Source organism: Aspergillus sydowii, assembly GCF_001890705.1.
Source record: "Aspergillus sydowii CBS 593.65 unplaced genomic scaffold ASPSYscaffold_7, whole genome shotgun sequence".
NCBI lineage: Eukaryota > Fungi > Ascomycota > Eurotiomycetes > Eurotiales > Aspergillaceae > Aspergillus > Aspergillus sydowii.
The window spans coordinates 234,990-261,099 of NW_024467865.1; the positions used below are offsets into that span (position 1 = coordinate 234,990).

Below are 26,110 nucleotides of genomic sequence, written 5' to 3' on the forward strand. Positions count from 1 at the left end.
GGTCAAGGCGTGCGAGCGATGTCGCGGAATGCGCAAGCGGGTACCTTATCCATACTTTCCCATTTTTTTTCCCGACGCATTACGGCGTTAGTCTTGGATGCGATTTTAACATTTCTTAGTGCGATGGCACTCAGCCCTGCGCGAGATGCCGGAGATTGCACGCCCAGTGCGAGTATACCGCCGTGGACGGGCGGAAGAGGGAGGACTGGCGGGCGCGGATTGAAGCGCTGGAGCAGCGGAACGCGTACCTGGAGCAGGTTGTCCAACAGATGAATGACAATGGGGATGGAAGTGCAGGTACCTTAACGATACAGCTTGATTCGGGAACTGGCGTGGAACGCGGGAGTACCTCGACCTCGACTGATGGACCTTACCAAAGCAGTAGCACCCCGCAGGAACTGGATATGCAGAGTCTCTTCTATACCGCGTCGACGTCAAATCCATTGCTGGGATCTTTGGAGATGGATGGAGGACAGTATGGTCACGACCGTAGGGACTGCCGTGATAGACTCCCAGCCGAGCCGATCACCCGGCGTGCTGTAAAAGCGTTCTTCCAATGCGCTGCGACGCTGTTCTACGTGATGACCGAGAAGCGGGCTGGCGAGCTGCTGGACAAAGTATACCGCACCAACGATGCGTCAATGCAGGATATCGTGGAGGTTGCGGCCTGCGCTGCGATCGGGAGTCACTACAAGTCCGATGAGATCCCGGAGGAAGCGCGCGTGGCATTTTTCTACCTTGCGTCGACGAGCTTGCATGAGGCTCTTGAGGCGGACCAGATCCAGGGGATGCGGATTTTTATTTGTCTCGGTATGACCTGTATCATGGACAAATGCTCGAATGCGAGGCTGTTGATCAGTAAGTGTTCCCATATTGAGTGATGGATGATGGTCAAATTAAGCTCCTTAGTAACTGCGTTGAACCTGGCGAGGGCAAAGATGAAGGAGGCTTTGCAGAATGCCCCTACTGAAGTCGAGAGTGATGAGTGTAGGAGGATATTGCAGACATTAGTCTTCCTGGAAGGGTATGCCACCAAACATGAGGCTGGTAACCGTGCTAACCCTCTAGATGGCTGTCATATTCGCTTGGCTACCGAAACTGCTTGAACCAAAACGAGATTGATCTGGTCAGTACATCCTACATCGTTCACGTATCAAGCAGCTGACAGGCCAGGTCCGCTGCACCGTAACCCTAAACGTGCATTCGCAAAGCAGCGAGGCCCAGAACACAAGATTGATCCAGTCTCATATGACGCGCCTGGCCGTGCTGGCTTCAGGGATCCAGGAAGAAATAGCGCACTACAAGCATGGCGATTGCTGGATCCACGCAACCAAACTGTCCGCCAAACTCGATCTGTGGCACGCGGCCCTCCCACCAGATCTGCACTTGGCCGCGCTCAATAAGCAGGAGAAAACATTAACCCTCGTGCAGGAGCGCTCTCTATGTTTAGTGCATATACTTTATATTGACGCACGGCTGCAGCTGTATTGTCGGTTGTTCAAGGCCTCGAACCACGCCTCTCGGGGGAAAGAGCAACAAATGCAAAACCAGGACACGAAGGAGGAGCGAAGTCAAGAACATGAACAAGAGCAGGCCCCACCCCCATTAGAGGCCCTATTGCAGAAGGCTCCTCGACATATCAGTGACGTTAATACGGACTTCGCCGTCCAGCTAGCGCGCATTGCTTCGCTGCTGTACAACGAGCACGCAATCTTCACGCGGTGCTGGCTAGTCATGTACGTTCCTCCTAACCATACAAGATAAGCATAACGGTAACTAACTCAGTAGATGCTCCGTCTTTGACACCTGCGTCGTCCTCCTCCTCGGCATCTGCCTGAAGTACATCACAGGCGGCAGTCCAGGTTCGGAGCACGATAACCACAGTCTGCCCCAGCTCGCCGCCCATCTAGATTCGTGCCTGGCGGTGTTGCGATTCTGCGGGCGTAGCGACATTGCCGCGCACCGGCTGGGCGCCATGATCGAACCGATTGTCGAGCAGCTGAACCGTATGAACATGCTCTCACATTCACCGCAGATCCACGAGGACCGGAACCAGATGAAGATTCAGTATGTACTGGGTGAAAAGGAGTCGTCTGAGGCACATTCCCTGCTGCATATGACGTACCGGCTGTTGGGTTCTATGCCACTGAATGGGAGTGCTGTGTGGGTGTAGTGAATATAAACTGGGTATAGTTGTACGAAATTGTATATTGAGTCCTGGCGATGAATGAACGATAGAAACTAGCAGCGATGTCCTTAAATCTATGCTTGACTGCCGTTTCCCACGTAAACGAATTCCAGAATCGACATGACGCTGCCTTCTGGCTTTGATACTGAATGCAGCTTGAGCCTGTTGTCCGCTTCTGAACAAAGCTTGATCCAGTCTGCCAATGGGCGTTCGCGTGCGTTGAATGTAGTCAACATCTCAAGGTCCATGATCCTATCCGATATAAGCATGAGACAGAAATCTGGTTCAGGCACTCACCGTGCAATCCTCTCCTCCCCTCTCGGCAAAGTATTCGGCTCTGGAAGGACACCATCATTGATTAATAGCCTGGAGCCGTCTCGCATTGCCGGGACGAGACTTTTGACGATGTTAACTGCAGCCGTGTCCGGATGATCATGCAGGATGAACCGCAGGAGGTATATATCCGCAGACTGAGGCTGCGGCGTGAAAAAGTCATGTTCTTGGAATGTAATCCGCGACTTGAGGCTCTCAGGTAGACTCTTCCTCCCCTGCTCCACGACGCCAGCAAGATCCTGGACAATGAAAGTTGCATCCGGTGCTTTCTCCGCTATGGCAATGCACGCATGCCCGGTTGAACCACCCACCTAGAATCACCAAAATCAGTAACAGTAACCCTCCCAAGTAGAAACAAGACAAGAAATAAAAGTACATCAACAACTGTGGCCCCCCCAATACCATCCCACCCATACCCGCCCACAAGATGTCCAATCCCATACCCCTCCGTCGAAGTCATCTCAACCATGGTATTTGCAAACCTCCTCTCCCGCTCCGGATCCTCCGCCATATGCACAAACATCGGCTTCTCCGTCCCAAAGGCAACGTTGTACCCGGCCTGCGACGGGTCATCGCTCACCCCAAACCTCTCCTGCGCTTCAACCACCTTCGTCGACGCCGGGTACGTTTCCTCGGTCGTGTATCCGACCCAGTCCTTCAGTGCCTGGCTGCGGACAAGCAGGGCCGAGGAGGCCGTATGCGCGATGAGACCGGGTTCCGGCTCGATGAAGATTCGGTTCGTCATTGCGTGGCGGGCCATTCGTTTGAGGATATCCTCGGGTACGTCTGCGGTGTGTGCGACGGCTGCGAAAGGTACTGGGTGGTCGAGTGGGATGGCGGCTGCGATGTTGTAGTGGTAGATCCAGCGAAGGCTGGACATGTCGTGGTAGCGGCAGGCGAGCCAGCGGAGGTGTTCCGCGGGGCCGGTCATGAGGTCGACGATTGTCTGGGCGGCTTCGAGGAGGGTTTGGCGGGCGTTGGTGATGGGTGTTGGGGCGGGTGGGAAGGCTGGTGGTGCATCTGGGGCGAAGGAGGGCTGGGGGTGGTTGTTGGACTGGAGGAATTGGGATATCAGCGAGGCGGAGGAGGAGATTTGGTCTGCAAGCGTGGTTAACGGGGTTGCGGCCATGATGTAGATGTATATTGTGTAGAGAGAATATACAACAGCGAACAAAAGAACAGACACACAAACAACGGTCAGTGTCAGGGGAAAGACACGGGACGACGCCAGTGGATGAAGCGGATGAAGCTACTGGATGGCGCAACGCTTTGGTGGATTTGATACGCAATGACGGCGCGCCAAAGGATCCTCGTGCAGCCAGCTTAACCATTTCTTTCCTAGCTCTTCTGATGGAACAAACCGGGCTATCCTCCCCCACTGCGTGTTGTCTGATCCGAACTCCCGATTATTCTCCATCTCTGGTCTCCATCTCTGGTTCCATCAGCCGATCTCTTCCCAGACGAAAATGACAGGCCAAACCTCAGAGAGACAGAGCGTTGCTGTGCCTGTAGACCAGAATGTGAGTAGACCAGCTATCAAGAGTCAAACATATTAACGCGGAACAGCTCCCATCGGATGATGAAGCGTATAGCTCGGAAATGTAGGCCATTCAAGGACCCAGCTTCCCCAGCACTGACCCATTTCCAATACAGAGCAAGCTATGCGACTTCCTTGACGTCTGCGGTGACGAGTTACAACTGGCAGCATGGGAGGCGATATCATTCATACAAAGAGGGGAGTTCGTACCCACCAAGCACAGCACGGAGTGGAACGATTAATTACTTCGCGTCTAGGCTATAAATTCCCTAATGACGAACGAGAGCAAGACCGCCTTGATANGATTCACCATATTCTCAAATTGGTCTTGAACGACCGGTTATTCCTGGCCCCGATCGAGGACGGCCCGATTCGCGTGCTGGATATTGGGACAGGGACGGGGCTGTGGGCTACAGAATTCGGTAATTCTATCAATACCGAGTCAAGTTGAATGGCAGCTAACTGTGCACATAGCGGACCAGTTCCCATCTGCGCAAGAGGTGAGTCGGCTATTGATGATAAATATAGATAGGTGCTGACCGACTCTTCAGGTCTTGGGCAACGACCTCAGCCCTATCCAGCCCCGATGGTGCGTCAATAGCCCCCATTTCTCAGGGTGTCATATACTGACCACTGATATCACTCAGGGTCCCGCCAAACGTCGTCTTCGAAATCGACGACGTCGAAGCAGAATGGCCGCAGCGCCCGCCCTTCGACTTCATCCACTCTCGGTACATGTGCGGCTCCATCGTGGACTGGCCCAGACTCGCGCAACAGGCGTACGACCAGCTAAAGCCCGGGGGCTGGCTCGAGTTCCAGGAATTCAATCTCGTCAATTACTCCGAGGACGGGTCAATCAGGGAGGGGAACAACGTGAACCGGTTGTTTGAGTTGCTGCAGGAGGCTTGCGATCGGATCAACCGGCCTATCACCATCGGAGCCGATCTGGAGCAGATTGTGCAAGATACGGGGTTTGTCAATGTTAAACAGCAAGTGTTCAAGTTGCCTCTTGGGACGTGGCCGAGGGAGCGGAGGATGGTATGCTGCTCTCTTTCCCGGTTACTTATCTGGCTAACGATGCTGCAGAAGGACATTGGCGCGTTGAATATGTACCAGATGTTGGATGGGTTAGAGGCATTTACCAGCGCTACTTTCACTGGCATTCTGGGATGGACTATCGAGGAGGTTCAGGCCTTTCTTTCGCGGGTTCGCAAAGATGCAAAGGATCGGAGCGTCCATATGATGCATGACTTGTATGCCTCATGTCTCCTATGAACTAGGTAACAACTGACTGACGTCCTCTAGACATGTCGTTTATGCGCAGAAGCCGGAGGAGTAACAATTCAATCTAAATCTCAGACTGCTCTATACAGACGCCCGCACGACTGTAGTTCAGTCACTTTATTGTTGCAATTCAATCTTTGTCGTTCATTATGAACCAAATAACAAACTTATGAACTAGTCGTACTTGATGCACCTAGATCAACGTATGTTTTATATGCCGCTATCCGACGCGGCGGGTGTGCCGCCGTCACATCCGCCCAGGCTCGCGGCCCAAGCGTAGGGCGTAGGAATCCTTTTAACGAAGAGGATCTTCAATAAACTTCCGATATCCGATCTGCTTCCGATGCGACGGCTTGACTTTCTTTGTTCCCCAGATCGTCGCCCGCTGCTATGGAGATGCGGGGAAGCAGGAAGTCTGCCACACTCCAGCTGTCATAACGACCTTGCTTTCCGAAACAATCTGGACTACTTAGTATCCGAAATCCTTCCGAGTGTCTTATTGACTATAAAAGATCCGGCTGTGGGTGTATTCCCCGCACCGCCTCCTAGCTTTGCAGCCTTTTCATAACGCAAAGATGACAGCCGATACACTCTCAGACCAGACGGCTGGAGATGAGAAAGCCATCGCAAGTCACCAGGAAGTCGCTGGGCGTGGCCAGGCAGCCACCGACCAATACGGACATGCCCTGCTGGAGTTCGACAAGGCTGCAGAGTCCCGTCTACGGTGGAGGTTGGACCTGTGCATTGTTCCAACAGTCGCGGTGCTGTACTTGTTCTGCTTCATTGATCGAGCCAATATCGGTCAGTACGGCGTTTATTTCCCCCCGTCAGCTCTGTCTATCTAAACTTGTGCATTGGTCGACAGGAAACGCGAGACTCGCTGGTCTGGCCACTGACCTGAACATGGAAGGGAATGATTACAACCAGATTCTATCCATGTTCTATATCTCGTATATTATATTCGAGATCCCAAGCAACATCTGCTGCAAGGTGATGGGTCCAGGGTGGTTCTTACCATTAACGACCCTCTTGTTTGGCGCAGCATCGCTCGCTACAGCCTTCGTTCACACTGTGGGCCAGGCATCAGGAGTCAGGTTCGTGTTGGGCATATTCGAAGCAGGCATGATGCCTGGTATCGCCTACTATCTATCACGATGGTATCGGCGAAGCGAGCTGGCCTTTCGTCTATCTCTCTATCTCGTTACTGCGCCCCTTGCTGGCGCATTTGGAGGACTGCTCGCTTCGGCCATCTTACGATTAGACCATTTCGGTGGCCTGCATACCTGGAGAATGATCTTTGCGATCGAGGGCATTGTCACCATTGGCGTCGCAATAATTGCCTTTTTCACCCTCACCGATCGGCCGGAAACTGCGCGCTGGTTGACCCAGGAGGAAAAGGATCTTGCGATAGCCCGGCTCAAGGCAGAGCGTGTTGCAACAACAGAAGTCCTTGACAAGATCGACAAGACAAAAATGCTGCGAGGCGCTTTGTGCCCTGTTACACTATCAACTGCCTTTATTTTCCTACTTGATAACATCACCGTTCAAGGTCTGGCATTCTTTGCACCGACGATTGTGCAGACCATCTACCCAGATGCCACGGTTATCCAACAGCAACTCCATACAGTCCCTCCCTATATCGTGGGCGCCTTCATCAACCTAGTGATCCCATTCCTAAGCTGGCGCTGGGACAACCGCATGCTATTTTTCGTTCTATCCCCGTTACTCATGATCAGCGGCTACATCATGTTCCTAGCAAGCACCGACGGAAAGGTCCGATACAGCGCAACATTCCTCATAGCCAGCGGTGCATTCCCCTTCGGAGCCCTCTGCAACGCGCACGTATCAAACAACGTTGTATCCGACACTGCGCGCTCCGCAGCAATCGGCACAAATGTCATGCTCGGGAATGTCGGGGGTCTCATTTCTACGTGGTCATTCTTGGATTTCGATGCTCCGGACTATCATATCGGGAATGGATTGAACCTTGCCACGGCTAGCATGATCATGATTCTCAGTGTTGTGCTTTGGGCCTGGATGGAGTGGGATAATAAGAAGAGGGAGATGGTTGATGTTAGTCAGGCTCTGGAGGGGATGTCTCAGAAGCAGATCCAAGATCTAGACTGGAGGAACCCGGCTTTTAAATGGCGTCCATAATTATAGGTGCGATTCAAAAGTATGCCTTGATACGCCATGGTGCTTTATAAAAAATGGTGATAGAGCATTCCACAAGCAACACTATAATCAGTGGGTGTGTATTAGACTAGGTAGCCATTTAAACGAAAACAGTAATTACAAGCTAATTTACCAAACCAGTTAGTTAAAACTTTATAGTTCTGTTGGAATGACGTTGTATGTGTTCCCGCCCAGCTGTCCATCTCATACATACGTCAGTTCCACTTAAGCTCCATATCACCAGCACAACCTGACAATCTCAAGCCAACCAAAAGAAAACAGAAAAAGAAAAGAACAATGGCCAGTATAATAATAATACTACATTAATATGTTTATTGATTGCTACTGATGATACCCAAAATGAAACTCCATCACAAAGAGAAAAAACACTCCCACCCACCACCGCACATCCTCCTCAGCAACGGTCGCTTCCCCGTAACTCTCGATCTCGCTCGCCAACTCACCCTCGCCGGATGCAAAGTCTACTGCGTCGACCCCATGAAATACCATGTCTGCCGCTTCTCCACCGCCGTCGCAGGAAGCAAAGCCGTACCGGCCCCGCGAACCGACACACCGGGGTACATCTCCGGCGTGAAAGAAGCCGTCGCAGCCTGGGGAATAGACCACATCATCCCCATGCACGAGGAGGAATTCTACCTCGCCGAGTCCAGGGACCCAGTCATACTCGCGAAACTGTTTGCCCCGCCCTGGTCGCTTCTCGCCTGTCTGCATAGTAAGGGCCATTATACGCGGATTGCACGGGCTTGTGGGCTTGATACCCCCGAGACGCATCTGTGCAAGAGTATAGAGGACGTAAAGCATCTTGATACGGAGAACAAGGAATGGGCGCTAAAGCCCGTTTTTGGACGCGCGAATACAGGCGTCTACCACTTGAAGCCCGGGGAACCGATTCCCTCGGATATCCCCGTTAGCGAGGAGGTGCAGTATGTGGCGCAGGAGTGGATTCGCGGGGCGCGGTATTGCTCGTATAGCGTGTTCAACCACGGAACATTACGGGCGCATGGAGTCTACCCCGTTCTTGAGACAATCGATGGTAGTTCGTCTGTGTATTTCCAGTCCTGCTCGCATGATGGAATCAAGACATACGTGCAGCGGCTTGGGGAGGGGCTATACCCGCTGCTACATGGACAGATCGGGCTTGACTTTGTCGAGACGAAGGACAGGCTGGTGACGATTGACTGCAATCCGCGCGCAACGAGCGGCATCCATCTTTGGTCTGGGAGCCCGCAGCTGGCGCGCGCGTTCACAAGCAGCAGCATGGACGAATTCACAGACCCCCCGCGTGGGCGACGGGGCAAGGAGGTCCGTCGAGAGGTTTTCCCGGGGATGCTGATGTGGGAGACCAAGGGCGTGAATGTGAGACGGTATCTGAGGCATATGTGGCGGCTGGTCAGGGCGAGAGATGTTGTTTGGGACTGGGCGGATGTGATGCCGTCGCTTGCGTCCCCGGTGCTTCTCACGTACTACTATATCCTGTGTAGGCGGCATCGACTGCAATTGCAGGATCTGTTCCAGTGGCATTTGATTTGGGAACCTACGGAGGAGTCACTGCAGGATATCAAGGAGCTAGATGAAGGGACGGGGTGAATCCGAAAGGAGAGCGTGGTAGTTAATGAGGATTCAAGGCGTTTTTGTATTTATTCCTGTACTTCTATATCCCAAATACTGTCAAGCGTAGTGATATACAGTATGTCTAGTACATTGCCTCCGGCGAATTATGACATCGCTTTGACGTCTTCGCAGTTGTTCTTTATATCGACCCTCCGCCCAGAGATCAAGGCGATTAGGGTACACGAACCGCAACAATGCCCAACCCACCACTGCCATACCCCAGCCAGCTCACATATCATGAAATCGCCAGTCTCGTGTGGAAGGTCATAGCAGCATGTAGGGCTCTACATCCGGTTACTTATTAGACACTGACATGCCGTAGTGGGTGTAGGAGCCTACGCCGCTCTGAAGTTTCCATTTGCTGGAAACGACAACGCAAAGACATTCCGGGCCTATACCTCTCATGCGTTTCTAAGACAAATTACAAAAAGTTTTACGATACGCCAAATACAGTCAGTCCATTCCCAGCATTTGTTGTCTGGTGGTTGTCGCTGACGCATACGTCATAGACTCACAACCACAGGAACGTCGTACGATGAATTCGCAAGATCAAGGAGAATCGTCCCGTACACCTCCCATTGGGGAGAGACCGGTCACGGATACTGGGTTGGGAGCAGCAGTGCCGTCTATGTCCTGGTGTGGTTTCACGGTATGCCGAGCGCTTTTTATAAGTTTATAAGGAATGCCCTGACTGAGATATACAGGCGGCAACTACTACTCACCGGCACATCCAGCATACTTTGACTATCTCAACGGTATAGTCAAGACAGTGTGCAGAAGTATAGGAAACCAATTCGCTGTCCTCGTCCCGCCATATACATTAGCCCCGCATGCAAAGTATCCGTGCCAATTGCGCGAAGGGCTCGATGTCCTGCGGTACCTGGTGGAGGTGGAAGGCAAAGAGCCCGGAAAGATAATTCTGGGAGGGGACTCGGCCGGGGGAAACCTGGTGCTTGGGATTCTTTCCCATCTGTCTCATCCTCATCCTGATCCAAGTATTCCCGCAGGTCCTTATATACATGAGGACCTGGCTGGCGCTCTGCTGATGGGTCCTTGGGTGAGCTTTGACCAGACCTGGCCGTCTATCAAACGGAATATAAACCGGGACTGCGTGTCTCTTGTTCCTTCGAGCGTTAGTGCGGAGAACTGGCTAGGACAGAAGCCCTTGGATAAGTACAATGAGCCTTTACGAGCGCCGGTGGATTGGTGGAGTAATGTCAAGGCGAGACAGCTACTGCTTGTCACTGGCGCAGATGATCTTATGGTGGACTCGCATGAAGCTTTTGCGGCAAATCTCAAGGTGTGTTTACGTCCACCTCACAGATAAGTCTGGATTTCTAGAATGCTGACGGTGTTATTCAGCTAGCGAACCCTCACAAGACTGAAGTGGTTATTGCACCTGGTGAAGGCCACATTGCGCCGATTCTGAACCTGATGCTGGGTGATCACTCCGAGTATCAATCAACCATTGCTATGAAGAAGTGGCTGCTTTCTATTGTTGAGTAGAAGCGTCCTATTTAATCTGCTTATATTGTATTCCCTAAACCTGTAATACCCTATATACTACCGAAGAAGTCCATTTCAAGTCCAATATGCCAGTCTTGTTGTCCAGACAGTTGGAATAATAATGCCTTTGCTTTGATTATCATAATAACCACTAAGCATGACAACTCTCGATATCCATCCTCGAAATACCAGCTTCCACGTCGCATTCAAATCCCATCCGGCTGAATCCAAAAGTTGGGACTTGGGAAGGCCACGGACCAATATCACCGGAGCACATCAGCAGCTCTGGTTACACAATCACCTCAGCTCGGACTTTTGAGCTGCCGACAGATACCATGAACAGGGTTTGCAGTCGTTGAACTAATACAAACTCACCCCATTGGCTCTTATCTCTGTGATGAGCCTTGTTGACGCGCATCCTGCTCACCGATAAGAACATAAGCGGGATTCGTGAACTTCTCGCTCTTAAAACCGGTCCTGAGACCGTGATCCTTACGACGGGAATGTTACCTATCGCCTTCGACTCCGCATTCGAAATGCGCCTCTAGATTAAAGAACAGTGCGCAACCTTGACTCGGAGTTGAGGTTGTCTGTGACACCTTCCAGCACCCGACGGGATACAGACTGTGAAGCGGGCATAAGCATGTCAACGACTTTCTCGTCGGGATGGACCCCGTCTCCGGCATTTCAATAATTCATAATAAGACCGCTGCGCGTCAGCATGATAGGCGTCCCATCGATGGTCATTGAAGGGTTGGTAGTGAGATTCCCTTGCCAACCCCTATATCCATGTCAGTCCCCAGGGTTCTAGAGCTGTAGCCACTAGAAGGCTTGTATTGCAGTTCCGGACAGGCCGGTGTACACGTCTATAAGAGTCCACCACTCTAAGCTGGCTTGACGGTTTGACAAAGAATCAACCCTATTTTCTTGTGTGCTATCCTGGCTGTTTACGCGGTCAAGTATTCTCTTCCAACAAGGAAATGTACCTCCGCATCTCAGCCCTTATTATCGCTCTCATTTTCTTGGTTGCCATACTCAAGAACAGTATATTCCCCAGCGATACTGGACGGCGTTGCCGATGCCTTCCACACGAGCCCTGCTGGCCGTCAACCAGCGAATGGAATCTGTTCAACGAGAGTATCAATGGCCACTTGATCCATCTCCGACCCGTGGGCGCCGCCTGCCACGGAGCCGAATTCAACCAAGACGCATGCAGCTATGTGAAATCGCAAGCTAATAACTCTGTATGGCGAGCATCCGACCCAGGTACAGCCCTTACCCTACACCCCCCCATCTTGTAGTGAGGAAAAGCTAAATGACTGTCCTAGCTACGCTACAGTCCACGAACTGGGAAAGCAGCTGGGACGGATGCGGGCACTGCGACATCTCATCATATATAGACGAGCCCTGCCACCAAGGCCGCGTCCCGGTATACGCCGTCCTGGCCGAATCGGCAGAGGAGATCCAACGGCCGTCCGATTCGCGAAACGGCGCAACCTCCGCCTCGTCGTGAAGAATACCGGACACGATAGTATGGGGCGGTCGAGTGGGCCTGCGTCGCTGCAGATAAACACAAATCGGTTGAAGGGTATAGAGGTCGTCGACGACTTCATACCACAGGACGGCAGAGGGGTCTCCCTGGGACAGGCGGTGACGCTTGGTGCGGGGACTTTGGCGCTGGAGATCTCGCAGGTTGCTGCAGATGAGGGATTCAATGTCCTTCTTGGTCTTTGTACGACTGTTGGTGTTGCTGGGGGGTTTATACAGGGTGGTGGTGCTTCGTTGCTTGGGCCGACGTATGGGATGGCCTCGGATAATGCGCTGGAGTTTAATGTCGTTACGGCGGAGGTACCTACGTCAGGCTACCCTGTTTTAATAGAGTAAACTAACAGTATTCAGGGAGACCTCGTCGTGGCAAACGAGTTCCAGAACTCAGACCTCTTCTGGGCATTGCGAGGCGGCGGCGGCGGCACATTCGGTATAACCGTCAACACCACAATCAAGACATTCCCCGATATCCCAGGAATAGTTTTCACGCTCACCGCGGCAATCTCCCGACAAGGCTCGCAGTTCCCAGACGCAGACCGAGCGCTGTGGGAGTTCGCAACAGAAATCGTCAACATCCTCCCTGATCTCAAACGGGCCGATAACAGAACAGGCGCTGCCGTTGTCTCCGGCATCCAGGAAGACGGCGTCCAGCTCATTACTGAGATCCTCTTCCCAAATACCAGTGACACAAACACTATAGAACACCGGATCGCCCCACTACTCGCCAGACTAGACGACCTGGGGTTCTCGTCCGTCTACACAGCCAATATAACCCCATACCCGCAAATATCAACCTACTTCAACCAACCCCGACCCCTCGACCTAGCAGGCACCGGCCGCATCGAAGGGTCTGTCCTAATCTCCTCAAACCTATTCTCCTCCCCCAGCCCCAGCGGCACAGCCCAAATCATGAACGTAGTCTCAAACCTCACCTACCGCCCCGGCGACCTAATCGAGATATTCATGTCGGGCGGGGGCGAAGTGCGCGCAAACAAGGCCGTCGTCAGCAGCGCCTTGCACCCGAGCTGGCGCGAGTCCGAAATGCTGCTTACATTCCGGCGAACGATGCCGGCGGCCGCGACAACGAAGCACTTCATCGATAGCCAGATGCCGGCTTTGCGGGCGCTGGAGACGCCGAGGATGGGGTCGTTTGTGAATACGGCGGATCCGGACGAGCCGGGGTTTCAGCGGGCGTTTTGGGGGAGTAATTATCCGAGGCTGGACGCGGTGAAGAGGAGGTGGGATCTGGATGGGCTGTTTATTGTGAATTTGGGGGTTGGGAGTGAGGAGTGGGATAGGGAGGGGATATGTCGGACTGGGGGTCGTGAGTCGAGGAGGTATCTTTGATGTGATGATTTCTTAAAGGAGTACATTGTTCAGGTATCCGGATCCAACATATCAGCATACACAAAAAGAGCCCTCGTAATCAAATCCACCGCATTCCACGTCCTAAAGCCCTGCAGAATCAACGCCCAGGCCCTAACTGCCTTTGCGGCGAGAAGACGCGGCATGGTATCAATAGATTTGGGATCACCGTCTGGTGTAGACGACTCCACTTCGCGTAATGTCTCCTTGATCGCAGATAACAAGCTTACTTCGTCCGATTGTAGCGGGTACTCCAGGTCTGTCGATATCGCAGTCTGCAGGAATTGACTGAGGACGTACGCATACTCCAGAGAGCAAACCGCGTGCATTACGGACCAGTTGGGTACTCGGCCGACGAAATAGACGCCCATTTGGACGGGTGAGCATAGCGCAACTGTCTGGAGCGGGTCAGTTTGGAGAAATAATGCGGGATGACATATACTAGGATTAAGAGGACATACGGCATGTCGTGCAGCGAGTACCAGAGTAGGACCCCTGTGCAACATGGGCTGATCTCTTAGCCTTCTGGCGATCTGGAGATGATCCTGTTCGAGAAGCGAACGCGCCGCCCCAATATCCGTAACTATACGAATATTCGCGAGGTGGAACAGTGCCTGCTAAGAGATTAGCGAATGCTCTAGCTCCCCGATGGTGTAGTACGCACGGCTGAATTAAAAGCAATAGGCCCATGTTTGTCCAGAGGGCTCACGGATGATTCCGGATTCATCTCCCATCCAACCTGCCACTTCTTCAAGGCCTGGCGCAAGCTGAGAAATGGGCCCGAGACCATGTTACTACCGTGGTTATTAGCCTGCTGGATTGAAAAGATGCGTTGTATCAGCGCATGAATCAAAACATGACTTCCGAGGGAGGAACAGGCAGGCGGTCCAGTTTCGTCCTGAAGCAGGTCCGAGATACAATCTTGGAAGAATGGAGCAGACTGTGATTTCCTATGGAGATTGAGCCAGATATCTGAATCGGGGGCCTTCCACTCTGATTCCGTACATGGTAAGCGGAGATGAATATCTGAGATTGTCAATGGGGATGGGAGGTTGAATACTATGGTATGGAGGTTGAAGAAGCAATAGATGATCAATTTTGTGCGCCGTGCACTTTCTGCGCGTGCCCACTCGTTCCAACTCTTAGAGTCTGAATCCGTGGGATCGTCGGCTAAACCATGCTGTCGGACTAGAACCGCGAGCATACTCTGAGTAGCAATGGCTTGTCTAACTAGAGATCGATGCTCGCCGCCCCATGTTGCCATGGCCATGAGGTAGAACAACGCTTGCATAGTTTGGACTAGCTCATTGCTTTCACGGTCATTGTTCGTCGACTCTTTGCTTTTCACCCGCGGCTCTAGTCTGCTTTCTATGTGAGACAAAGTTGATTGAGCCTTGGTCTGACGCCGAGGGGAGTTTGTATAACTGTCCACCGTGCCATCCAATTCAACTAAATCACGACGCCGAATCTTCTCTGCAGCAATTGACCGAGCGAGGGGGAACAGCTTTAGACCCTGGTGCGATTCAAGACAGTACTGGCTTCCCACCGCAGCGAGAGATAAAATCAGCTCAGGTGCCATCTCCCGCAGCGACAAGGTCTGGGGATGGATAATCGGAAAGTGAGGATGGAACCCATTCATGAAGCCGTGCAGGTAGCGAGATATTGCATGGCGGGAAGGAATCTCGTAGCCGGGGGGAAGAACAGACGAGAAGAGGGAGACTTCCCCGGACAACCAGAGCCAGTCATCTTGGGAGACTCGCAGGAATGGCGCGAGATGTACGTGGTGTCGTCCAACATCTGGTGGCGTGGCAAGGGGAGTTGGGGTGCCTTGATCCTGGAGAGGGGCGCTTTCCAGCCCAGACGGGATATCAACAGCGCTGTCGAGCGGAGATTGGGAGAATAGATCGTGCATCGATAGCTCTGGGAAAAGGGCAGGCTGTTCCACAAGAAACGGTAATGCAACGTTGTCCAAATAGTTGATGGGGAATGGTTGATGAACAGTGTCGGGACCGGGGAAAACAGGCGCAGGGACCTGGTCTTCCACATTCATTAATGCTCCTAAACCATCCAAGCTGCCAGTTTGACGGATGGCCTAGGGGGAAGCTAACTGGCCACTATTGTCGACAGGGTTAGGACCTTCATCAGTTTGGGGAATTGAAGGATGAAGCCGGCTGTCTAAACGATAGTCAGTGAAGCCCAGCCAACCGAGCAGTAGCCACCTACCTTGAAAATTGCCATACTCACTACCCCGTCGGGTGGTAATTTCTTTCCTGACAGGAGACTGATTCCCGTGGGACAATTTGATATGACGATTCAGCAGATCCCTAGGAAATGTGAGACAGAGCACGGCCAGGTTCCAGGAAGACGCACTTGCGACGACAGGCATAGCTACATTGAGAGCAAGTAAACGGTTTCTGTCCATAGTCTAGAGATATTAGCCAGTTATATAGTCACATCAGCCAGTGCAGAGCGTACGAATTGTCAAATGTCGCTGTAGATGCTCGCGCCGGTTGAAGTTGCGCTCACAGACACTACACTTGAATGCCTTTTGCCGAGCCCGCTCTGGGGTATGCGCTGGGGTGCTTCGTGTGATTCGGGGACTCATAACGAAACTAGAGTTCAAATCTTTCAGTGTCTTCTCCAGCAGAGACTCGTTGGAATGCCTTGGAGTTTGGGGGTGTAGACTGCGGGGAAGATCAGGGCTTGGCAGTTTTGGGGAATGAAAAATTGGGGAATTGGGGAATTGGGGAATTGGGGAAGGGCTCATTCTCCAATCTACGCCCGCCGAATTTGGGTAATATCGGACGGTAACACACCGAGAAGAACATTACCCGTCAAAATTAACTGGGCGCGCCAAGATACATTAGAAGTGCCGATATTCCCAATAAACTCCTTGACTCTGCATCGGTAGTGCTGCGTGGTGTTGCGCATCTGTATATATAGTTCGTCTGCCTCAACATCTTTGACTGGACCCGTTATCCATTGATCAACTACACGTGAAAGCACTCTAAGATTCAAAGGTGCAAATGCCTTCATGATTGAGTAAAATCTTACATCACTACAAGAACGGTCCGACCAGCGTAAACGCCGTCTTATCATATAACGCCGTATTTTGCGGCGGGACTGTACCCCGACCAGCATACCCTAACAGTTGTATATCCCCGCAAACCCCGCCTTGATGATGTCGCCTGCATGTTTTGCACCACGAGGCAACCAGTTATTTAGTAACAGCTTGATCGAGTCAGCGATTGAGAGGCAAATTCTCCTCTTATCATATAGCCGATTCGGTACCTCATAGGGCCAGATCCGGCTCTCCCCAAACCTTAAGTCCAACCCCGCCCACCAGGTGAGAGGAATAAGCAGATAAATAGGATGACACCCTCAGGCTGCACTTTCATATCATAATTGCCCATAACACCACACCTGATATTTACCGCTTCCCACAATGACGACCCCCGAAATCTGGCAGTCCCTTCCGGACGCCGTTGCTGCATCGCTTAAGCAGCTCCCCCAGCTACTGGACCAAGACCCCCAATGGCAAGCCTTTATCAGCACAGAGGGTATTTACCAACAAGTCACAATCGGCATCCAATCAACCGGTTCAAACAATACCATCCTAGTTACCGTGTCCCCCGGCGGACGCACAATCGTCGCAACCGGCCAGCCCTCGGCCGCCGACTTCACCCTAACAGCCCAGCCCTCCCACTGGGCCAATTTCTTCTCTCCCACGCCCAAAGCACCCTACACCAGCTTCGTCGGCATCCAAGGAATGAACATTGTCCAAGACGGCGCAGGAGTCCTCGGCAACCGCGAGAAATACAGCCAATACGCACACCTCACCACACACCTCCTCTCCCTAATCCGAGAGGGTCTACACGGGCCTACAGTGCTGGACAAATCGCAGCCCGAGACCGACGAGGATCATCTCGTAGGGAGGTATGTTTACATCTCGGCCCCCGTCTGGGGGAGATCAAAGGTATTCTACGAGAAAAGCGGGGAGGGCGCACAGGAAATCGTCTTCCTACACACGGCAGGGAGCGATAGCCGGCAATACCACGCTGTGATGAACGATGCGCGGATGCGTGAGAGATGCACCATGTATGCATTTGACCTCCCTGCCCACGGGCGCAGTTTCCCGGGGGAGAACCATCTCCCTGGGAATCACACCAATACGGAGGATGCGTATGTGGGGTGTATCCGGGAGTTTGTGAAAGTGTTGAAGCTGGACAGGCCGATTATCTGCGGTGCGTCGATGGCCGGGCAGGTGTGTATCGCGGTGGCGATTCGTGCGGATGAGGTCGGTGCTGGTGGTTCGATCCCGCTGCAGGGGTGTGATTATTTGACCATGCAGCGACAGTTTAATGATAAGTCGCCGCTGGTGAATCAGTCGTTGTTTAACCCGGTTTGGATCTATGGGATGATGGCGCCGAGTGCGCCGCTTGAGAACAAGCGGTTGATCTGGCATACGTATAGTGGGCAGGCGTATGGGATTTTCCATGGGGATCTGGATTTTTATTTTGGGGGCTTTGATGCACGGGATCGTGTTGGGGGGATTGATGTCAGGAAGTGTCCGATATATTTCTTGACTGGAGAGTATGATTGGAGTACGACACCGCAGATGAGCGAGGCTACAGCGAAGAAGATCAAAGGTGCCGAGTTTAAGGAGATGGCTGGACTGGGACATTTCCCTGCGACGGAGAGTCCGGGGCGATTTGTGAGTCCCCTGCCAGGTTATTTATTCTCAGCGTACTGACAATGCCAGATTCCGTATCTGATCGATGCGATCGACTGGATCCAGAAGACTCGTGCTTGACGAGAACCCTCTATTTAGTACTGAATTCGTTTTGGAGGCCATGGATTAGGGCACTATAGCTGTCTACCAATCCCAATGCGACTGTATATTGGTCATCAGTGTTTAAATACTCATAAGTATATTGATGTACCGCCGCTGCCAAGACTCCCGATTAACCTCGGACGGGGTTCCCCGCAATACAGGGGGCTGGTGGGGCCTATCCGGTTATCAGATGGGCGGGGGCGCTGGTATAAGGAGGAGATTCAGACAGTAGAATTGAGAATTCAGTATTCAGAATTCAGATATCCAGATACAAGTAAACTTTCCTGTAATACCGCATTTTAGTCCAACAATTCCAGCATGGCCCTGGACATCGCAGGAAAGACTGCCCTTGTCACTGGCGGGGCATCCGGAATCGGCCTCGAATTCGTCAAGAAGCTGGTCGCTGGAGGCTGCAATGTCACTATTGCCGATTTAAACCCTGGTCCAGACGACATCGGAGTCAGTGGTACTGCTTCAACTGGCCAGACCATGTTTGTCCAGACCGACGTTACAAACTGGACGGAGCTACAGAATGCATTCGACAAGACGATGGAGCACTTCGGGCGTCTCGATATCGTCTGTCCTGGAGCTGGTGTATTCGAGCCAGTACGTGCAACTGCAAGCCTCTAGCTAGATAGCTAGTTTTCACTCGTGAACGATATCTTTGCTGATCTACTAGCCATTTTCGAACTTCTGGCACTTCAACAAAGGAACCGACACGAACGCCTCGAATAGTTTCAAGACTCTCGAGATCAACACCACCCACCCCATCCGCGCCACCCAGCTCGCCATCGACGCATTCCAGCGACAAAAACTTGGCCACGGCATCGTAGTGCACATCTCCTCCGTCGCAGCCCAAGCGGCCGTTCTCCCCGTTCCGATATACGCAGCCAGCAAGCACGCAGTATCAGGCTTCGTGCGCTCTCTCGCAGATCTCGAGCGCAGTCTCAATATCCGTGTGAATGCCGTTGCGCCGGGCCGCGTGAAGACGTCGCTCTGGACGGCTGACAAGCTAGCCTGGGTGGACGAAGACGCTGATGACCCATGGGTAACGACCGAACAAGTGGCACAGACGATGTTGGACCTCGTGACGAAGCCGGAGAATGTTGGTGGGACGGTGCTGGAGGTCGGTGTTGATGGGGTCCGGTCTGTCCAGGAACTGAATGATCCTGGCCCTCAGGGCCGTGGCCACTCCGTGCAGAACATTGCTGGGGTTGTGAAGAATGTCTACGGGCTTATTAAGGAGAATTTTGGGGTTTGATGGGCAGTGATATACAGCCACCGTAGAGAATCTGCTTTTCTTCATCCTATACATCGCGTCCACTTCTATATCGATGGTTGTAGCTTCTTCGCGCATCTGTCCGCATCGTTCCTTTAATCGTCGAGGTGATTTAATTCGCCTATAAAAGGCAAGAGTAAGCTCCGGTAGCTCCTTCTATTGTTGGACAGGCAAGTTGTGGTTCGCTCTTTCCTGTGAATTTAAGCTTAAATTAACCGACTAGGAAGGGGCAATCGGCCACAGTCCTGGGACCATAATCCAGGGAATAAGGAGTCAAGATGTAGACACAGCGGGATTCCGGTGTGCTAAGGCAGTAGCTCATCACGTTTCGAGTCCCACCAGTTTTTATTATTCCTGCGGTGGCACCGCATCTGATTCGTTTCAGGCGCGGCAAATGGCTAGCCAAGACATAGCGTACACAATCATAGACGTGGTTCTCATAGCTAAAGTCCAGATCATCTCAGGGTTATTCCTCTGCAGACACATGTCCAGCAGTCGCTAGACATCATTTGCATTGAACGCATGTGTGTGATCCATGATGTGTGTTGTGTTGTTTGTTGTGTGCCTGTTGTTTATATAATTAGTAAGCGCAATACAAATAAACTAGAATACACGGAACTAAACAACATCCAGTGACCATTTAGTGCTCATTCAGTAATTAGTCAATTCCACAGGAAGACACAGAAGGAACCATATTTCTGAGATATAATTTATGCATAATGCTATCACGCGTGCTTGCATGACCCACAGCTGACTCGCAGCGCTGACTCGCCGTCTTCTCGGCAGTCGGATAGACAAGTTGCGGAGAGCCGACTGATATCATTGCTTCACAAGGAAACACACGACTCGAAGAGTCGAAGTATCTCGGAGTCCGTGGATCTTCACTACGACTCAACTCCACCACGGCATCGGCCTCTCCTATCAACCCCTGTCAAGGTATGAGCACCGGGTCGTCCAGTCCACAGCATTCAGGCCACATGGGGGACAATCCGGCTATCACTGGGATCGACAGCTTCAACGCAGTGCCGCAGTTCCCAGGACACTTCAATTGGTCGAGTTATCAGTTTCTAGCACTCGACGAGGCCAGCCTGGAGCAAGAGGACTGGGCCTTGCTCGCTAATAAGGGAAGCCTGAGCGTTCCCGACGCGCCAGCCCTAGATGAGCTCGTACGACACTACTTTCTTCACCTCCATCCTACTCTGCCAGTCATAGACGAGGCAGGATTCTGGGAGAGCTATACGCAATGCAGCGCCAAGACTGCCAAAATCCCCTTACTTGTCTTGCAGGCCGTACTATTTGCGGGCTGTCCGGTACGTCCACTGTCCATCTCGCTTCGAGGCTAACCAAACCAAACCAGTATATCAACGTCACCACACTTCAACGGTGTGGTTTCCAGAGTAAAAGCGACGCAAGGAGCCACTTCTACAAAAGAGCCAAAGTATGCACACACTGATAATAAATGGCCATCCACTTACGAGCTCCAGCTTCTCTTTGATCTCGCTGAGCATGAACCCCTCGCTCGAACTCAAGCGGCGATTCTGCTCAGCCACCATGCATCTGCTGCAGAACCGCGAGCTGGAAGCGATTGGTTGACGCTGGCTATCCAGAGTGCTCACATTATTGATCGACTCCCGGAACTCTCGCCAACGGTAGACCCCATGCAGAAAAAGCGGCTCTGGTGGTCAATTATTCTCCGCGACCGATATCTTTGCCTGATACTGCACCGCCGGACTCAAGTACCAGAGATTCAACCGGGGCTTGCTCTCGATTCCTTTGACGAGGGAGTCTTTGCTCGTGAAATTGGGAACTCGCTTGTGTACGACGCAGAGACAAAGGCAATACTAATGAAAATCCTCAAGGAGTATTATGAACTCGCCTTGGCGCTGTCCGATATGATGCCGCTTGTTTATGCTTCGCACGGAATCAACACCGTATCGCTTTCCAGAGATGCTTGCAGAGACAGATTAACTATGGTCAAGCGCGTCAAAAGGCCATTGGAGAAGTGGAAGTCGTCCACCGGGCTTCTTCTCCTGATGCCGCGGATCATCCATGAGCAGGCTACGTTATTCGGAAATCTGATTTACATGTACTACTAGTACGTACCGACTCTTTCACTTGCGAGTTGCGACCCAGCTAACAAGATGCAGTGTCGCACGAATCAGCCTTGCTCACTTTGAACTGCTGATTATGCAACAGCAGCCTGAGATTGTCTCAGATTACGACCAGAAACTCCAAAGAACCGCAGACGAGCTGTACAGCTACATGTCCCAACAGACGGTCCTAATGGAGTATCTCGGCCATTGTGGAAGCGCCCACGTCCTTCCTCTGAGCGTGTAATCCCCCATACTCCTCAAAGTCAATATTGTGCTGATAGGAATAGCCTTGGCTGCCTCCCCATGCCCCTCCTGACAACCGCAATCAACGTCAGTCTCTCCCCGTCGCCGCATCAAAGGGAGATGCACAAGCGCACAATCGACACCCTCGGCCAGATCGTCGAACACCTTGAACAAGTATACGAGGCTGCACCCATAATATCAGCCGGGATGTCCCACTTTCTGCAATTAGCGTACACCGCGATCCAACTCCAGTCATCGTCCGACTCGGAGCCAGTCCTCCGACCTAGCCAGGAATCACCAACTTTCAGTGACAGTACTACAGATGAACCGCAGAAGACAACTGCAGAAACGCCGACGTGGAAAGAATTCCTCCTGCAGTCACCACGAGCGTACCTCCTCATCACAACAACAGTGGACTTTAGTCTCGCGCTCGGCCAGCTCCCTCGTACAGACTCCCTCCCTGATCTTCTTACCTGCCTGCTTCCTGGGAGTCTGAGGATATGTCTTCCCTGGGATATTAATCCTGCCTCTGCTGTAAGTTCTACTGGCGCCTCGAAACCATTCTATTCTAACAGTAACGAGAACCACCCACCGAATCGAGCTGGTATGGAGCGATCGCGAATGAATATTCGTAGTCGCGTTCGTATGCAACACCAGGCGATGAACCAAGCCGAGGAGGCGTTTAATTTGGATTATTTAGACTTGAGCGCAGTGCGTTAGCTTTATATCTATTGTAACGCGGTCTGGAATTGAGCTTGAAGACCTGAACGAAGAACTCAAATAGATATATGGTCCATGAAGACGACGTTATTGATTCGAGGTATTGAATTGGCGATGACCAAGTAGAGCAATCGCCGCCGAAAGACTCCCAGAAGGGTAGAAATATCCTCCAATCAGATCATAGTTTGCCGCAGATGTGGGTACTCCGTCCCCCCCGCAGAAAATAATTCCGTTCTGGGAAGGTTGCGCCGCTCGCTCTCTCGCTCCCCTACGAACGCCAGTTACCAGCAGGACTGAGACTGACCGACGCAAGTTGTCAAAGCCGTGAGCAAATATGACAGCGCCGAAACTCCCTTGCTGGAATTGTCGCAGTACGTAACTTAACTTACCATCCCTGCCTTTGTCTGTCAGCCGCGCCGGTACTTACTCACTAACCCCTGCAGGACGACACATCAAATGTGAGTGAAATGTCCGCAGACTCGACTCATCCGCTCACTATTATATTTTATTACAGGTGACAAGCAAAGACCGAAATGCGGGCGGTGCACGACCAGGGGTCTTGACTGTGTCCCCGTCGAACGAAAGGCTGTTTTCCGGCGGGGAGCGAAGGACGGTGCCGCGGAGAGCTTCGCTGTTGATCAGACGTGGGTGAATAGCGAGCCGAGGAAGTGGAGGAGGACGGAGACGGCGCAGGGTTCTGTCGGGTTAAATCACTCGACGACATCATCTGGACTTTTTGGTGAAGAGGAACAGGGAACTCAAGCGGAAGATGCCGCCGCATTTGATCCAGTGACTACACTACCGCAGTTCGATGATCGGATTCCAGCTCGGTCATTTCATGATATCCCCATCAGCGGCTTAGATGCGCTCGTTTCAGCCGCTGTAGGGATCCAGCATGACTCGCCGGTTTCTGGAGGGAGTATCGGCGCCAGCCACGGAAGTCCATACGAAGTGAGCCATATCTCTCCGTCTGCGATAAATAGCTGTCCGAGCACATCGACATTTCAACCTCTTGCCAATGTTGAGGAAGCTTGCCTCTTGCGTTACTTTATTGAAGAGCTATCTCCATGGGTATGTTTTCCTACTGTATACCGGCTATACTAACACCAGCAGTTCGACCACTGCGACAGCCAGAGCCACTTCCGCGTGGCTGTCCCCCTACGCGCCCATCACTGCTTAACACTGCGGAATGCGATATTTGCCGTCTCATCGCGCCATCTCAGTCGGCTACCGCAGTTCAAGACCCCGCGGGGAATAGTCTACCACGGCCAGTTACTTCCGGAACTCTCAATATCCTCGGCAGTGGAGTACATGCTCAAATGCATCCCAGGCCTCCTCTCATTCCACACAGTCCAGGATCCACGCGATCAAGAGAACCTCATGGCAGCCGCGATTATCCTGCGACAGTATGAAGAGATGGAAGAAGAGATGGTGGAGGAGGGCACCGAGACCGAGACAGACACCGACAATACGGGAGATGAAAGACAGCAACGCGTGAACTTCCTCGCCATCACTCAGACGATTATCTACTCGATGATTTCTTCACCGCTGGCCCGCTCCTCTCTAGCGATAGCAGCATACTGGATAGCCATCCGCCAGGAGGTCTACTACGCCCTAACACGGAAACAAGCTCCGCGGGTGGCTTTTACGCCCGAAGACTGGACTAATGCTACCGTTGCGAACATGATGATCATGCACGCGGGGGAAGTTACAAAGTGGTGCTGGGGAGATAGATCTTTAGCTGAATACGGTACTATCCCTATCGACGTAGGTAGTTGAGACAATCTAATGCGAGCAGAACGCCTCAAACACCACCAAGAACAACTAATAACCGAGTACTCGACACACCTTCTCCCAATCCTGCAAACCCCCGCCGACAAATCCAAAGGCGAAACTTTCCCCATGGTCTGGTACACCACCGACGAACAAGTAACAGGCGCCCAGCATCTCGAACTCGCGCGCATGATCCTCATCGCCGAGAATCCACGACTGCGGTATGCGGCCCTTGTCCCTTAATAATTTCCTGAAAACTACTAGCATGGCCAATCATTAACAAACATAGAGAAGCGCACACCCCCCGCGCCGCGCACCGGCAGGCCGAAGCGCGCGTGCGCGGTATAGTCCTCAACCTGTGCGGGATCGCCGTGGCCAATGTCTCCCGCCGGGTGCCGGCGCTGGTTAACGCCGTGATCTCAATTCTGCTGTACGGGGAGTATTTCACTGAAGGGGTGGAGCGGGATGCACTGCGGGGGATTATTGATCGTACGAAGGATATGCATGCATGGCCGTTGAGAAGGCCTTATGAGCGGTTGTGTGCGTTGTGGGAGATCGTTGATTCGCTGGAGGTGTAGCTACTACTCAACTGCCTTTACTAATTAAGCAACTCAACATATTTAAGTTTACGGCAGTTGTCTCGGCGGATCACCTACTAGGTAGACTGGAAGTTGGAACAGACTGGGTTCGTGCACGGCTGGCCGGGGGGAGGGCAATGCAGGACTCCTGATTAGTTTGCCGGATGGTGTCACTATCAAGGATCTAAGCGCCAGCGCAACATAAATACCCAGTCAGTCTCCTCCGTATTTCTGACTCACACCACTCGTCAAGGTATTCAACAACTAAATTACAGATCCTATGACAATGCCGCCCCAAACCCGCGTCGCAGACAAAATCATCACCGTCCCCAAAACCGTCCCCAACCACGAAAGCCTGCCTATTCTCGTCACTCGGTACAAGGTCCTCCGACTGACAGGTCTCCAATCAGACCCTGCCACATTTACATCAACATACGAGCGCGAATCCAAATTCACCCACGACACCTGGACAGCCCGATTCCTCAACCCACTATCGCGGATATTCGTCGCCGTGTTTCCGGATATACCCGATCCGCGGCAACATAATAGCGGGTTCCACGACTCCAGCCAACAACAATGGGATGACGTGAAGAGGCTAGTTGATATACCCTGGCTTGGGCAACTTACGCTTCTTGGTCCTGTTGTTGCGCCGAGCCGGGGTGGTAGGCCGCCGTGGGAGCTCTTTAAGGATATTGATTTCGGGAAGGCCGCTGAGGAGGCAAAGGCCATTCCGCCGGGCTCGAGGGTTGTTTATACCCTGATCGGGGTGTATGTGCTCCCTGAGGGACGCGGGGCAGGGAATGGGAGGAGACTTGTCGAGGCTGCGATCACGGCTGTGTATGGGGAGACGACACAGAAGGGTGTGGATGCGACGGTGATTGTGCTGGTAGCGAAGCATAATCTTACCGCGAAGAGACTGTATGAGCGCGTTGGGTTTGTTTCGGGGGGTGGGACTGTTGATATTGAAGGGGAGGAGAATTGGGCGTTGGCTATGAATGTTGGGAACTGATCATAGCACGATT

General features: G+C 52.4%; 12 protein-coding genes across 12 annotated transcripts; 10 read left to right on the forward strand and 2 right to left on the reverse strand.

Moving 5' to 3' along the window:
* Positions 1-58: 58 nt before the first annotated feature.
* Positions 59-1,064, forward strand: ASPSYDRAFT_1051949 (uncharacterized protein). Its single transcript, XM_040839830.1, has one exon. It carries the CDS (start codon positions 270-272, stop codon positions 879-881), a length of 612 nt encoding a protein of 203 aa, XP_040701173.1. The 5' UTR covers positions 59-269; the 3' UTR covers positions 882-1,064.
* Positions 1,065-2,139: 1,075 nt separating this feature from the next.
* Positions 2,140-3,650, reverse strand: ASPSYDRAFT_1179383 (uncharacterized protein; the record flags this gene model as incomplete). The annotated part of the gene is made up of 3 exons (XM_040840346.1): positions 2,140-2,440; positions 2,486-2,832; positions 2,898-3,650. The coding sequence occupies 3 exons, from the start codon at positions 3,648-3,650 to the stop codon at positions 2,263-2,265; spliced, it is 1,278 nt and encodes a 425-aa protein (XP_040701174.1). The 3' UTR covers positions 2,140-2,262.
* A 561-nt stretch (positions 3,651-4,211) lies between these two features.
* ASPSYDRAFT_46516 (class I SAM-dependent methyltransferase) lies at positions 4,212-5,427 on the forward strand. Its single transcript, XM_040847250.1, has 7 exons — positions 4,212-4,253; positions 4,305-4,480; positions 4,533-4,558; positions 4,610-4,647; positions 4,706-5,096; positions 5,145-5,311; positions 5,364-5,427. The coding sequence occupies exons 1-7, from the start codon at positions 4,228-4,230 to the stop codon at positions 5,395-5,397; spliced, it is 858 nt and encodes a 285-aa protein (XP_040701175.1). The 5' UTR covers positions 4,212-4,227; the 3' UTR covers positions 5,398-5,427.
* Positions 5,428-5,582: 155 nt separating this feature from the next.
* ASPSYDRAFT_46519 (uncharacterized protein) lies at positions 5,583-7,692 on the forward strand. The gene is made up of 2 exons (XM_040847251.1): positions 5,583-6,143; positions 6,208-7,692. The coding sequence occupies exons 1-2, from the start codon at positions 5,918-5,920 to the stop codon at positions 7,497-7,499; spliced, it is 1,518 nt and encodes a 505-aa protein (XP_040701176.1). The 5' UTR covers positions 5,583-5,917; the 3' UTR covers positions 7,500-7,692.
* Positions 7,693-7,756: 64 nt separating this feature from the next.
* On the forward strand, positions 7,757-9,284 carry ASPSYDRAFT_46521 (uncharacterized protein). Its single transcript, XM_040847252.1, has one exon. The coding sequence runs from the start codon at positions 7,878-7,880 to the stop codon at positions 9,123-9,125; it is 1,248 nt and encodes a 415-aa protein (XP_040701177.1). The 5' UTR covers positions 7,757-7,877; the 3' UTR covers positions 9,126-9,284.
* A 59-nt stretch (positions 9,285-9,343) lies between these two features.
* On the forward strand, positions 9,344-10,655 carry ASPSYDRAFT_90664 (uncharacterized protein; the record flags this gene model as incomplete). Its single annotated transcript, XM_040852368.1, has 5 exons — positions 9,344-9,425; positions 9,472-9,601; positions 9,659-9,798; positions 9,854-10,449; positions 10,512-10,655. 5 exons carry the CDS (start codon positions 9,344-9,346, stop codon positions 10,653-10,655), a joined length of 1,092 nt encoding a protein of 363 aa, XP_040701178.1.
* A 583-nt stretch (positions 10,656-11,238) lies between these two features.
* On the forward strand, positions 11,239-13,550 carry ASPSYDRAFT_79582 (uncharacterized protein; the record flags this gene model as incomplete). Its single annotated transcript, XM_040851008.1, has 5 exons — positions 11,239-11,408; positions 11,713-11,921; positions 11,984-12,128; positions 12,188-12,503; positions 12,555-13,550. The coding sequence occupies exons 1-5, from the start codon at positions 11,377-11,379 to the stop codon at positions 13,548-13,550; spliced, it is 1,698 nt and encodes a 565-aa protein (XP_040701179.1). The 5' UTR covers positions 11,239-11,376.
* Positions 13,551-13,579: 29 nt separating this feature from the next.
* Positions 13,580-16,173, reverse strand: ASPSYDRAFT_90666 (uncharacterized protein; the record flags this gene model as incomplete). The annotated part of the gene is made up of 7 exons (XM_040852369.1): positions 13,580-13,966; positions 14,030-14,182; positions 14,233-15,605; positions 15,677-15,739; positions 15,792-15,892; positions 15,939-15,993; positions 16,044-16,173. 7 exons carry the CDS (start codon positions 16,171-16,173, stop codon positions 13,580-13,582), a joined length of 2,262 nt encoding a protein of 753 aa, XP_040701180.1.
* Positions 16,174-16,626: 453 nt separating this feature from the next.
* Positions 16,627-18,662, forward strand: ASPSYDRAFT_69564 (alpha/beta fold hydrolase). Its single transcript, XM_040850477.1, has 2 exons — positions 16,627-18,282; positions 18,331-18,662. Exons 1-2 carry the CDS (start codon positions 17,014-17,016, stop codon positions 18,379-18,381), a joined length of 1,320 nt encoding a protein of 439 aa, XP_040701181.1. The 5' UTR covers positions 16,627-17,013; the 3' UTR covers positions 18,382-18,662.
* Positions 18,663-18,666: 4 nt separating this feature from the next.
* ASPSYDRAFT_46526 (uncharacterized protein) lies at positions 18,667-19,703 on the forward strand. Its single transcript, XM_040847254.1, has 2 exons — positions 18,667-19,008; positions 19,082-19,703. The coding sequence occupies exons 1-2, from the start codon at positions 18,721-18,723 to the stop codon at positions 19,661-19,663; spliced, it is 870 nt and encodes a 289-aa protein (XP_040701182.1). The 5' UTR covers positions 18,667-18,720; the 3' UTR covers positions 19,664-19,703.
* Positions 19,704-20,468: 765 nt separating this feature from the next.
* On the forward strand, positions 20,469-22,963 carry ASPSYDRAFT_1052340 (fungal specific transcription factor domain-containing protein). The gene is made up of 6 exons (XM_040839831.1): positions 20,469-20,991; positions 21,039-21,119; positions 21,166-21,776; positions 21,829-22,014; positions 22,062-22,551; positions 22,600-22,963. The coding sequence occupies exons 1-6, from the start codon at positions 20,620-20,622 to the stop codon at positions 22,735-22,737; spliced, it is 1,878 nt and encodes a 625-aa protein (XP_040701183.1). The 5' UTR covers positions 20,469-20,619; the 3' UTR covers positions 22,738-22,963.
* A 108-nt stretch (positions 22,964-23,071) lies between these two features.
* Positions 23,072-26,097, forward strand: ASPSYDRAFT_58928 (uncharacterized protein; the record flags this gene model as incomplete). Its single annotated transcript, XM_040849606.1, has 7 exons — positions 23,072-23,108; positions 23,252-23,476; positions 23,564-23,808; positions 23,851-24,508; positions 24,536-24,731; positions 24,800-25,075; positions 25,443-26,097. The coding sequence occupies 7 exons, from the start codon at positions 23,072-23,074 to the stop codon at positions 26,095-26,097; spliced, it is 2,292 nt and encodes a 763-aa protein (XP_040701184.1).
* Between the last annotated feature and the right edge of the window lie 13 nt (positions 26,098-26,110).